The 14,380-nt window shown below is 36.9% G+C and overlaps 1 protein-coding gene across 2 annotated transcripts in view; it reads left to right on the forward strand.

Annotated features, from left to right (window-relative positions):
• The first annotated feature begins 4,207 nt into the window (after nt 1-4,207).
• slc44a5b (solute carrier family 44 member 5b) overlaps nt 4,208-14,380 on the forward strand; it is a 40,437-nt gene continuing 30,264 nt past the window's right edge. The window contains exon 1 of one of the 2 annotated variants that reach the window (XM_008407050.3): nt 4,208-4,486. In XM_008407050.3, the coding sequence (XP_008405272.1) occupies nt 4,444-4,486 (43 nt within the window). In that variant the 5' untranslated portion in view covers nt 4,208-4,443. The remainder of the gene's footprint in view (nt 4,487-14,380) is intronic. The other variant, XM_008407051.3, reaches the window with a different exon arrangement.

Here is a 14,380-nt window from a genome sequence, read left to right on the forward strand (position 1 = left end):
ATGATAACATGCATGCAAACCGGTTCAAGTAAATAAATAACATAGCAGTAAAACATATTTTAAATCTAAGAAAATGAATCAAATAAATTCTGTACAGTAAGTCTTAAAATATTTTCAGATTTGTTTTTTTTTGAGTGGCATAATTGCACACTGAAACATCTGTCTCATTTCTTCAACATCTGTCTCATTTCTTCAACAGTGAGCTGTGGACAGTTTTTTCTTCTCCTTCCCCATGTTTGAGATGATGTCTGCATACTTTGATGCCGACTATGCCGAGATCTTTGGAGGAGAAGCTTTGCTCTCTGGGAACAAACTAAAAATGCTTCAAATGCTACAAACTTCTACTTTTAAAAACATCTTATTTAAGGCACGCTCGAAGGAAATAGCGTTATTCACATGGGTCTGCTGCACTTGCTATTTGGGTTAAACTTTTCACTTGGAAAATTTAATGCAACCTTGGAAGATATTTAATGAGTCTCTTATGGTTGGTTCATATGCGTGCGGGCTGGGAAGCATAAACATGCAACATCAACACAAGAGAAAGTTATGTGAGCAGACCAAACTATGAATATTTCAATTCTGCAGCAGTTTTTAAAAAAAGAAATGACAGTGCATCTCACACGCAACACAGATGCTCTTCTGAAAGCCAAGAGAGATATTCTGTCCCTCTGAATTTATTCCAGTTACGCAGCTAAAGTAGAAAAAGACAATAGAATCTTAATGTACTTTCTTATTTTAACTGGATGTAGCTACTTAGTCTTTGTAAAAAAGACTATATATGTAAAACATTACCTTGGATTCTGTGTGCAGACATGAAAACAATCTAAATAGACCTGATCTTGTGAGGCCAAGACAACTGCAATCAAATGTTGGCTACACATCAGTGTTCATTTCAGTCTTGCACAACTTGATAACACTGGATTCCTGCTGTAGTTGGAGAGCAACTTAGCGGTATGTTGAAGTGACTCACTGCACTCACATATGAGTCATACTGAGCTGGCTTTATATGAAGAAATCTTCCAAAATAAATATAAGTACCAAATGCATTTTTTTTTATGCTTGATGCCTCTCTCTGTCATCCATATGGCAACATCATAAATGCAGTCATCAGACTGCCTGCATCAGAAGAGATGATAACATCCAGAAACCTCTGGCCATTGTGAACTGGCAGGGATTGGTAGCTTTCAGTCAGTTGTTTTATAATTCAAGGAGTCCCTGAGGTCTAAAATGCATCTCAAAGCACAGCTCCAGAGGGAGCAAACCCAGTAAACTACAAGGCAAAAGGCTAAGAACAAAAGCGTTTTTTAATTAACTCCAACCTCTTATCAACAGAAGCACCAGTCAGCAGCCTGCTTTTGCTGAGCCAAATACAGCACAAGAATATGGTAAGCTGTTAGCCTTGTGCGTTGCATTTGGAACAAGAAACCCTTGTTGTTACCTATTACATTGTTCAGGTAGAACATAAACCTGAACAAAACAAAACAAACAAACAAAAATAATCAAGAAGCTAATAGTATGTTGCGACAAATAGTATCAGCCTTGTGTAATATATGAATATATGTTTACATTTGCAAGCAGGCCAAATAAAGATGAACTTTATTAGGCAAGTATAGTGAGATTTAGAAGACAGGAAAATTCTCATTGTGAAGTGCAATGGTTAATTTATAAAAAACCGAAAGGCAAAACGTAGAGACTCTGCTCTAAAATTACAAAGACATGTCCTTTGGTCTGATTAGATTGAAGCTTTTGGCCATAATGACCACTGTTACATTTCAAGGAAAATCGGGGAAGCTTGTCAACCTCAGGTCACGAAGCAAAGTTCAAAGAATGGAGGTGGGAGCATCATGTTGCTGGGGTGTTTAGCACCAGCACGGACTGGCGCACTGAAGAACAAAGTTTTAAAATGTGAAGTGACACATCAAGCTATGAGTCAATAAGTTAAAACTGTGTCTGCAAAATGGTCAATAATCTACCAACAGAATTGTCAGTTATGGTGCTCAAAAATCCCTGACCTCTGTTGTGGGCAGAGTTGAAAATGTGTGTATACAAGCAGAAAGTCTTCAAACATCTCTCAGTTACACCAGTTCTGTCAGGAGGAATGGGCCAAAATCCCAGAAACTATTGTATGAAGTTCAGCTAAGTACATTCAAAGTAAACAAGCCATGAAGTTTAAAAGGTCATTCAACCAAATACAAAGAAAATGTATGAGAAGCTCTTTATTTAATGAAAGTTAGAAGAAATGTGTATATATTCAGGTATGTGGCACAAAGGAAATATGAACATGTTTTTTTATATTGAGTATGAAAATAACTGATTTAAACTGGAGACTACCAGAATCCATGCGCTTTTGAATTTTGTTTACTTTCAGTTCTGACATTTTGGGTTGATTTAGCATATTTGATTTTTGTTTCTTGTTTTATTCTGGTCAGTTATTGTCTTTTTTATGCCTGTGTTTCTGTAGCCAATGAAATATATCTACTTTTGCAAATTGCTTTAAAGACAGACATGGCTGGCAATTGCACTAGTTATGGATGCAATTTCCTACGATTTGCTGTGTGTTAATTGTTTCTCAGATTTGTTGAGCATATCCAGTTGACAAAGAAAGAAAAGACTTTCAATGAACCTGTTTCATTCAAAACAGAGCAGAGAAAATTGTATTTGAAGTTCCCATAACCTGATTTCAACAGAAAAGACGCTTGTGTTCAGAATATTTTTGTTGGCACACGTACCACAGGTCCAGAAATTTAATATTAAAGCTTGAACTTAGTAATGCATCTGAAAGTGAAAAATGTTGTTGCAAAATCTGTATATTCCCACAATTCTCTATCATTTTTCTTAACTGATCTGTTTTTGCAGACTGGAGCACAAAAAAATTTTTACCTGTCAAATGAAAGAGTCCATCTGGCAGCGGTATCCTCATTTTTTTTGGTATCAAAACCAAAAGACTTCAAGCATCAGCTAACAAAAGTTCAAAAATAGAATAAATTACTTGAAAATCATTGGGGTTCTCAAAGCATCATTTCAAATTCTACTTAATGTTGCCTATACTGTGCATCATGTTGTTATGATGCACAGTCAATATGAAAGACAGTGTTGCACCAAATTTCTGCATTCTTAACATAGCATATCAGAAATTCATCCAGGTCTGGAAAAGTCACATCTTCAACAAGAAGAGTTTTCTCACATTTACTGCACTCAGCAAAAACATGACTGTGACTCTGTTTGCCATTGGCATGGCTAGAACTGGTGTAACTGCTACATCACCATCTGATTTGATTGTGGAAAGCACAGCCACTCTAAATGACCATTCTTTGGAAACTTGCACTTTCATCACAGAGCTCTGTTCCCCCCAACTGAGGGGGAACAGGGTGGGGCTCTTTGTTTTGAAATTAAACTTGCATGAGTATGAGATCAAAACTGCCTGTAGCCCACATTCTTTTACATCCCCACTCTCAAGAGCTGCAGCTATGTAGACGCTCTGACCTATTCATTCTCAAACTCATTTACATCTGCACATTTGCCTATCTTTCCTTTATATGACACATCAACATTGGGGACAAAATATGTACTAACATGCTGCCTTACATATTGGGCAGGTGCCATAGTGAAAAAATCATGATCATCTGGTCACATTGTCATGTCTGATTGGTATTGATATTCTCTTATGTATGAAAACAAAGCAAATACACAAACAAACCTGAGGCATTCTATAAATGATATAACTTACGATTACTGTCAGTGTTTGTGATTCAGACTTCAGTCAGACTGTCACATATTATTTTTGTAGATTAGTTTCTTTTTTTGACTTCATTAATACCAAATCTTTCACTATTACCTGCATGGAAAAGGCAACATTTGTAAATAAACAGGCAGTAAAGAGGTAGGTATGAAACCTATTTTGGGGTTTGATAGAATTTGAGGGGGAGGCAAAGACAAAGAGACAAAGAAAACTATGCAATACCGCAGGAATCCCGACTGAGGTCAGTGTTTCTCGCTTTAGTTCACTCACTTTCGGATAGTTGTCAGTATCTTAAATATTGTAAGATAACATTTCTTCAGTTATTCCGAGAAAGACTCACAACATGTATTCAAAAGTCGGTTGTTAGTCTTATTTAATAAGCGAGCTCCTCGTCCATTTGGAATATTACCGAGTGTCGTTCATAACAAAGAAGCACGGAAGGTGGAGCGGCCCCTTTAACGCCGTTTTGGAATAATTAATGACGTCGCGCTGTAAACACGACTGACGCTCAGCTGCGTAGATGAAGCATCCTCAGAGCATCCAAGACCCCAAGACCGTGCAGGCTGCCTTTGTTTATTTCACGACGGGACTGCTGTCCCTGTTTCTGCTACTGCGGCTGGATAAAATAACTGACCCTCACCTCGACTCTCATATGCAGTCTCCAACACCAACACGGCGGTGGTGTGCTTGTTCTACTAACTGCCATGGCTAGAAACACGGACACCCCATCTCCTTATCCTTACCATGGTGAGTTGGTTCGTCTTTGTTGTGAACGCTATGGGGGGGGGTTTGTACTGTGGAACGCTGTAACAGCGGGACGTAACGATATCTTTTTTTACGCCTGAACTGCAATTGAATGTTACCTGTGCTTTTGCATGATGTTAGCTTATGTTATCAAATGCTAATTAAGAGATTGTAACGGTTGACATCTACTACGTAACGGCAGAATAACGTTTAAAACGCGGATAGTTTCATTGAAGTAGGCAAGTCGCGTCTCCTCTCTGTTGTCTGTTTAAACTAAGCATTAAAACAACCGCGTCATTTTTCGCTCTAGTTTTGCACATTTATCACTTTGTTTTGGTATAAATTGTCTAGCAAAATATTACTTTGTGAAATTACTGCTTATACTATTTTGGGAAAATCAGTTGGTTATGAACGTCTGTAATTGTGAGACTCATTGATTAATCGATTGCAAATAAGCCGAAACAACATTGACTTTAAAAAGCACTAGTTAACTCTGGTGCAGCCACCACACCGCTTTGCTTCCCTGCATTAAACCAGGGCTATTATTTACCTGATTGTCATAGTAGCTTGCCAAGGTTAAATATTTTCATCCAATTCAATTGTGTTGATTTAATGTAAAGTTGGTTCACAATCTCAACAAATATAATCTCAAAGCCCAACAGATTTGGTTAATATTAATTTATAAATATATTTCAGTCTCATAAATACATTGAAATTCAATTATCTACTGTCCGATTTGATTATAGAACTAATCCAGTTCCTTGGAAAATGTAACTTTCGGTATTCATCAGTAACAGTTTCATCCAGGTAGTGAGTTTGCAGCAATTTCACATTCCCATCACTGATTACAGTGGAAAGGAACGGCTCTTTTAGTACTGTAACATTTTCAGGAGGGCACCTTGGGCATGACTGGTGGTCGATTAGAACTACAATAAATAAAATATATTAATAAAACAAACAGGGATGTGCTTGTCCTGGGGTACTTTCTGTGGGATTTTTTTTCTCTGTTATGGGGTAAATTGCCCTTAACATGGAAGTACTGAGCCTTAGCACTATCTATGCGGTGATGACAAAGAGTGAACATAATTCAAGCCCACAATGGCAACCTCAATTCTGGGCTGCCACCAACAAGTTTTTATTTAATTAATCTATTAATAAATATTGTAATTTCACACATTTTTCCAAGCTTTTTTTCCCATAAAAGTATAACATTTTTTGTTTGTTTTACATCTCAGTAACATAAGCAGAATATGTTTAAAAACCATCTTCGTCCCATCCTGAAATGTTTTGTCAAAACGTTTTCTGCTTGAGCTATTTGTAGTCACCTCTGCGATGTGTCCTCATGCTTCAGGCCCTAAATTGCCTTAAATTGAAGATTTTAATTGTTTCATGATCCTTGCGGAGTCTTGTGCTTCCTATACATATTGCATAAAGAAACATGCAGTGTTGTTTTAGGCTGAGTATAAATACTTCCACTTCACCTGTTTGCTATCATGTAGTTCACCCCACGTTTTCTAGTTGCAAAAGTTGTGATGAAAAGGATACCATTTCTTTTTTCAGTGGTTACACCTCCATCCAGCTTATTCCCATTAGAAAGTTCAATAAAGCAATCCATTCTTTGACTACTGTTTTTTAGGTGGTTCAATACGTTACATCATCAATCATACATGGAATTGCGAAGTTGAAGTTTTGAAGGGCTGGCTCAAAAGATTCCTTTTAAGTCAGAGATGTGCATTTTAAAATCATTTATCTAGTTAAAAAAAATATTGAACTATTGACTGATTTTTTTTTACATTTGATTTAAAATAAAATGTAGAGATTTTATATTTAAATTGAATCTCTAAATGATGATACTTGGCTTTTATCTTATCTAGTAGATCTTGCAATGCTAACAATATATTGATGATGAGTGTTGAGGTGGTGTTTCTCTGTTTCTCACCATCTCAATTTCATTGTACCCATTTACCTCCTGCATAATGTTTTAATATAATCTCAGTCTTGTTTTCACACCAGAAAAGTAGCAGCCACGTGTCCTATTTTGATTATTTTCATTTCTTCCTTGTCTTATCACTGCTATCTGTATTGATGGGCAAAACTGGTACATTTTTTTTAACACATTCGAAAACAAAGGATTTATAATCTCTGTAAGTCTGTATTTGTGACTCTTAGCTCACAATGATAGATTTAGATATATTTAGGCCACGTGCAGATTTTCTCTCCATTAACCCACCTTCATAATTACCCAAGCAATGCAGTCTTTTGTCTTTAGGCAGTAGTATCTTTCTAATGAAACCAAGCCACAATAATGATTTTTTTTTCCCAATAGCTGGTTTTCATTAAGTCCTCCTAGTTATGCTTAGTCTCACGTGCACCAATATACAATATAGTATCAGCACAGTGATCTAGAGCAATAATTGCTAAATGATTATTGCTATAACAAGTATTTCACAGTGAACCTTCTTTCATAATGTAATGCGTCTTAGATTTTGATTTTTGCTGGAATTTTATAAAGTTTTATTGTCTGTGATGACTGTTGGGTGTGAAAAGTTTGTGATAAACACATCTTATGATGCTAGACATGTTTAAAGCACAGAGTATAGTGTTCAGAATCGACCACAGAAGCTCATGCAGAATGAAAAACCTGTGATTTAGAATCTGAATTTATTTGGTTACTTCACTTAAGGAACGGAAACTAAGTTCATAAATAGCCAAGCCTTTGACACCACTGATCCTGCTGATCAGTGGTGATTTATCAGTAACTATCAGTAACTGATTTTTTTTTTTTAATCTATAATGCAACATACATACATTATTCATAGCAGTGGAAATCAACATGCTTCCCTGCTTAATTCTCAAAGAAACCAGAATGAGTACGGGATCTTGCAGGAACAAGCATACGATCCGGAAAAGTTTAGGCTATCACAAAAACTACAACATTTAACAGAGGCATTGTCAAATCGGCCTCTGACGGATCCCCAGATGGGGATAGCTTCTGTGTCTTCCTGGCACCCACACCCCAAATCCTGACACAGTTCTCCCCTTAGAGCTCATGACTCCAGCAATCTGCCAGTCAAGACTGCAGCCTGTCAGCTGCAGTTGATCCTCTCTGTTCTCTGCAGACATGCAGCTCACCACGGGGAATGTCAGACTCTGTCTCTCCTCTTTCACAAGTTCAGCCTCATTCTCTATAATCTACAATGGATTTGACATTGGAGAACATTGTGTAAACTTAAGGTAAAGTAAGTCGTTACCCCATGGGTCATACATGCCTATGTAATATACATTCTTTTTTATTTTATATGCTTTACTTTGTCATACAAGCGGAAGTGCTGCTTTCTAGAAAATTTGGACGAGAATTTAGCTAGACATTATTACAGTGCAGTGAAAATATATTTCCCCTAATTTATTCATTTTCTTTCAATTTTTGCTATTTTGTCACTATTCAATGTTTAGACCATCAAACACATTTTACCGTCAAAGATCATCAGAGTAAATATAAAATGCAGTTTATAGAAGCTCCCCAACCCAACCTTCTCTGATGTGAAAAAGTTATAACCCCATAAACCTAATAAATGACCGTACCACCTATGGCTGTAGCCACTTCCATTAAGCATTACAGTAACTGGCAGTAAATCTTTTACATTTTTGTGGGTGGATTTTGGGCTACTGTTCTTTGTGAAATTGTTTTAATTCTGTCACATTGAATAGTTTTGTGGCATGAAGGGCAGATTATGCCATTGGATCTCAATTAGATTTAAATATGTTTTTTTTTTTTATTAGTTTTTTTTTTATTCTGAGATGGTCTTGCTTGAGATCATTCCCCTGCTGCATAGCTCAAGTGAATTTGTGTTCCAAGTACCTTTTACATCAGTATTTTTTGCTCGACAGGTGAATGCATGGCTCCATCAATAAGTGGTCTTGGTCCTGAAGCAGCACTGTGGTTCACAAAACTCCCCAAACATAAGAATGGTTGGCTTTGTAACACTTTTCACAATGGCAGATATTACTGACTTGGTTTCACATCACACCTTTAGATCAAATAATATCCTGCTTGTTGAGCCTACTTCCCATTGTCTATTTATGAATAAATAATAAATAATAATATAACATACTTTGAGTTTATTTTTTATTAGACCTTTAATACAAGTTAAAATAGAGTTATAATGACTTTTGTTACTTTTATAATAACAATATCTACACACAAATACATTGTTTAAACGTTACATCATGTTGAAATGTAGTTCCCTCATCAAAAACACATACCTGGAGAGTTGTTGAGTCGGAAAGAGAAGGAGCTTTTTAAAGAGACACAGGCCAATATCGATGAATCAAATGGCGCAAAGTCAGATTTATTTTATGTTAAGTTTGATACATACATTTTTCTAACAACTGAAGGTTAACATATCTACTTGACTATGCTATAAAACAACACTATGTGCCTTGAAGAATATGGTACTGCTTATAGATTGCCACAGTTTAAAACAGTTTTGTTTTAGGACCGGACCACTTTGTCTATCATCCAGCAGCATGTCAGGGAGGAGCATGGCAGCGTTACTCAAAACTTCATAAAACCAGAATGAATTCTGGTCACTCTGGCACTTTTCTGGAATCTCCTTATAATAATTTAAATTGTAGAAATAGCAAGACCAAAAGTTTTTGCTGTTGCTTGTAACTGGCCCTGCCTTGGATTCTCCGAGGGCCTTAGAAGGGGATATGGAACAGAAGCCGTCTAGGTCAACTGCTTTAAGATTTAAGAAAGTACTAGGGATGATATTTTACTGGTGAAATAAAGGTTAATAATACTATTGAAAATAATATGGTCTGGTAATTAGATTTTAAGGAATTCATTTCCCCTGCTTTCTTGGGATGAAAATTAGAACGTTCACTACAAAGAGTTAACTTTTTAATTGTGGTACATGTGGGTTATTGGTGCGGAATGATTAGAAAAACCAAAAATAATAATTAGGAGGGCGTTTCAGGGAAGAAAACCAAAAATCCGAACAGTGTATCACAACTAGAGAAAGTAGCTGCTAGCCTGTTATTCATATTCAACCGTCATCCACTCCACATCCAGATTTAAATGTACCCCTGAGGGCAGTGTATTATATAATGTTTCTAACTTTGTAGCGAGGGCCCTGTGTGCATATATTGTGCTGGTGGAAATGCTCAGCCAGTCAGAAAAGTAGGAAAGTAGCTCATAATCATTCTGTAGCAGGTTTGTCCAATGACAATGGAGATATGAGATCCATTCACCATAGAAGTGTTGAGTTGGGCACCCTGTTAATTAACAAATTTCCCGCATGGGTAGCTTCCCTAAACACTGCATTTTTATAGTCTTGACAGGGCGCTGAGAGCAATGGTTTGGTATCGCAGCGTTCTTAGTCTGTTACTATGCGTTGCAGTTTTAAAACGTAGTGGCTTGATGGCCTAGATAACAGGCAGAAAGAAGTACTGTTGTTCCCTCCCTTTAATCCTACCGTCTCCTGCAAAAATCTTTGTCAGATAAACATTGCGGTGACAGTGATGAGCTAGTTTAGCTGGTAATATGAGAGTAATATCATGTAGTTGTAGATTGGCTGCATCACCTGCTGGCACACACCAAACCCACGATAGGTAAATGGCATTCTCTGATAAATATCATCATCGTGCCTGCATTTCAATGTAACACATGAGGATATGAGTAGTTTGGTATTTTCCCCTTTATTTCTGGTTTTAGTCTTAATAAATCCTGATTTGAGCCATATGAGCCTGTCACTGATCTACTACAGAAGTAGTGCGCCTCACTTTACAAAAACTCAGCGCTGTCACTTGCATGCCTGGAGGCTCCCACTGAAGTAACCAAGGTCACAAAGCCCCAGCCACAAAACTACTCTTTCTCAGCTCGGAGCAGAAGGCCTTGCTGTCAGCATTTGACACTGACGGTAATGCCACACTAGGGAGCTGAATCCCAGCCAAGATCCAACAGTCTTGTTATGTGAAGAAATGTCAGTTAACGCCGTATCATTACCACTCTCAGAAAACGCGCACAGGGAAAAAGTCATCATGCTTCAACAGGAGCTGACTGAGGGGGTTACTAAGTCATGTAACACATGAGGATATGAGTAGAACATGTTCATCCACTTTACTGGATCCCAAAGGACTTGGCTAGGTAAAACTACACTGAGATTTGGATGTTGTTGTCTGGTCCTAAAATATAGACAAGCACTTTAATGATTGATCTGCCATCCAGAGGGGGAAAATGCATAAAAAGACAGAAGGACGGAAAGATGTCTGGACATTAACGAGCGATAGACAAAGGAGAAGGAAACAAAGTTTTTGTTGCTGGATTGTTTGGGTTTTGATTTTTTCTGTTTGTTTTCAATCTTATGTTTCAGCCATCTGGAGAATTTTTTATACTTTAATCAAATATGAATAAACATGACATTTATAGAATTCAGATTTATGTCCAATTGGGGAGTGAGGGGCATTTGTGGTTTGAATGTACTGTACTAGGATTTTTAGATACTTTAGATGTAGATTTTTTATTTATTCATTTATCTATTTATTTTGTTGTAAGAGTGACTATTTTTATTTGTCTGTGGCCGTGAAGGTACCTAATTGAATCTGAAGCCTGACACTCCAATATTAATCACATTTAATATTATGTAATTGTGTACATTTAGAAAAGGGAAACTTTACTGTTACTTTAATGTTATTCTGACACGATTATAATATATTACTGGCACTTCCTTCAGGGCGTCTATTCCCATTCCCATAACAAAATAGATGTGGTAGCTTGGGGGATAAATAAGGAACAAAATAACAAGCAGCCAAAGACACTTAGGCAAGATTTCAATGTATTGTATTCTGTATCTCTCACAGGTCAACCAGTCATGCAGAGCTAATGGATAAAAATGGGTTTATCTGCTTTTTTACAGCACATCTTTTCATTGGAAAAAAGAATGAACTAATGAAGTTGAACTTTTGCAGGCATTTTTGTTTCATTGAAGAATTGCCTGTCCTGTTTACCAGTGAGATGAGAGATTCTTTCCAACTAACTTAATTTATACCGTCTTCCAAACAGACCTTGATAGCTGAGGATAAAACATCTGGTCCTATAAAGTTAATCTTCTTCCATTTCAGAGTTTATTTATACTTAATTTACAATGATTTCGCTATTACCTCCAAATATATCAAGTTCAGAAATACAAAAACAACAGCAAAGAATTCTGTCCAGGGAGTAGTGTATGTAAAATTATCACAATTTTTTCTTTCAGCTAGACAGCTAATATTACAAACTGGGGAATTTTCCCCTTATAAGTTTTATAATAATATCTAAAAGTTTGAACAACTGTTGTATAAAAGTATAGTGAAAATAAAGTCATTTCCTTTTATTCTCATAGTACACAGCTTATTGAAATACGTTTACAAAGTTTCAGAAATGGATGTTTTATTTATGTATTTTAGAGCAACACTACAGAGTGCCTAGCCTGACCAATCAATATATTTTTAAAGGATTTTAGATAGGATAGACTATTCACAGTCAAAGAAGGCAGCAAATAACGGAACAATATTTTTAGGTGCTTTTTCTTCACCCTCTAGTCATTTCTTGTGGGGGATTTAGACAGACGAAATTTACTTGAATCCAATTCTGTGCTTGAACATTAGTAACATGCCAACATTTATCTACTGAAGGAATAAAAGAAACTTGCAACTATTTTTAGTGTCCATTTGCTGCCCATCTCTTTTCCTGAAGGACTGACTTCTGTGTCTGAACAAATGGAAGGTAAATTCACTTGTCAAAAGTGCCTCAGCTGCATTGTAAGAGCACAATCACTGTAATGTTCCCAAACCACCTTAATGGACAAGCGAAAAGACAAAAGCCAGTTTTCAAATGTTCGCTGAAATCCTGCTGGGAGAGTGCTGAGCAGACCTTTTTTGTTTCATCATGAACGCCATTACTGGAGACAAGCATAGGGATGGCAACATCAAAACATGTTTACAAATAAAATGTTAAGACTCTGGCAAAATGGCAAACCTTATGAATGGATAGAGTTTTGAAAAAGTGTTTGCTTCTTTCAGATTTCTTCTGTTTTGCGTTCCTGATAGACTTTAAAGTTTCAGATCTTGGAGCAAATCAGACAGTAAATACAAATTAAGCATTTGGTTACGTAGTTACTCATTCTTTGGTTACGTAGTGACTCACTCATTCTTGGGTTACGTAGTGACTCACTCATTCTATGATTGCGTAGGGACTCACTCATTCTTTGATTACGTAGTGATTCACTCATTCTTTGGTTACGTGGGGACTCACTCATTCTTGGGTTATGTAGTGACTCACTCATTCTTTGATTACGTAGTGACTCACTCATTCTTTCATTACCCAGTAACTCATTCATTCTTTGGTTATGTAGTGACTCGCTCATTCTGTGATTATGTAGCGGCTCACTCATTCTTTGGTTACGTAGCGACTCACTCATTCTTTGATTACATAGCGACTCACTCATTCTTTGTTAACGTAGCGACTCACTCATTCTTTGTTAACGTAGCGACTCACTCATTCTTTGGTTACCCAGCGACTCACTCATTCTTTGTTAACATAGCAACTCATTCATTCTTTGTTTACGTAGCGACTCACTCATTCTTTGATTACGTAGCAACTCACTCATTCTTTGGTTACCCAGCGACTCACTCATTCTTTGGTTACCCAGCGACTCACTCAATCTTTGGTTACTTAGTGACTCACTCATTCTTTTATTACATAGCGACTCACTCATTCTTTGGTTACTTAGTGACTCACTCGTTCTTTGGATACCTAGTGACTCACTCATACTTTGGTTATGTAGTGACTCACTCATTCTTTGGTTAACTAGTGACTCACTCATTTTTTGATTACGTAGTGATTCACTCATTCTTCGGTTATGTAGTGACTCACTCATTCTTTCATTACCCAGTGACTCATTCATTCTTTGTTTATGTAGTGACACACTCATTCCGTGATTATGTAGCGACTCACTCATTCTTTGATCCCCCTGCGACTCACTCATTCTTTTATTACCCTGCGATTCACTCATTCTTTGATTACATAGCGACTCACTCATTCTTTTATTACATAGCGACTCACTCATTCTTTGGTTACCTAGTGACTCACTCATTCTTTTATTACATAGCGACTCACTCATTCTTTGGTTACTTAGTGACTCACTCATTCTTTGGTTACTTAGTGACTCACTCATTCTTTGGATACCTAGTGACTCACTCATTCTTTGGTTACATAGCGACTCATTCATTCTTTGATTACATAGCGACTTACTCATTCTTTGGATACCTAGCGACTCACTCATTCTTTGGTTACTTAGCGACTCACTCATTCTTTGGTTACTTAGTGACTCACTCATTCTTTGGATACCTAGTGACTCACTCATTCTTTGGTTATGTAGTGACTCACTCATTCTTTGGTTACCTAGTGACTCACTGATTCTTTGATTACGTAGTGATTCACTCATTCTTTTTTTATGTAGTGACTCACTCATTCTTTGATTATGTAGTGACTCACTCATTCTTTGGTTACCTAGCGACTCACTCATTCTTTGTTTACTTAGTGACTCACTCATTCTTTGGTTAGTTAGTGATTCACTCATTCTTTGGATACCTAGTGACTCACTCATTCTTTGGTTACATAGCGACTCATTCATTCTTTGATTACATAACGACTCATTCATTCTTTAATTACATAGCGACTTACTCATTCTTTGGTTACACAGTGACTCAATCATTCTTTGATTACCCAGCGACTCACTCATTCTTTTATTACATAGCGACTCACTCATTCTTTGGTTACTTGGTGCCTCACTCATTCTTTGGATACCTAGTGACTCACTCATTCTTCGGTTACGTCGTGACTCATTCTTTGATTAC

This window comes from Poecilia reticulata, chromosome 4 (assembly GCF_904066995.2).
Source record: "Poecilia reticulata chromosome 4, P_reticulata-male-v2, whole genome shotgun sequence".
Classification (NCBI taxonomy): Eukaryota; Metazoa; Chordata; class Actinopteri; order Cyprinodontiformes; family Poeciliidae; genus Poecilia; species Poecilia reticulata.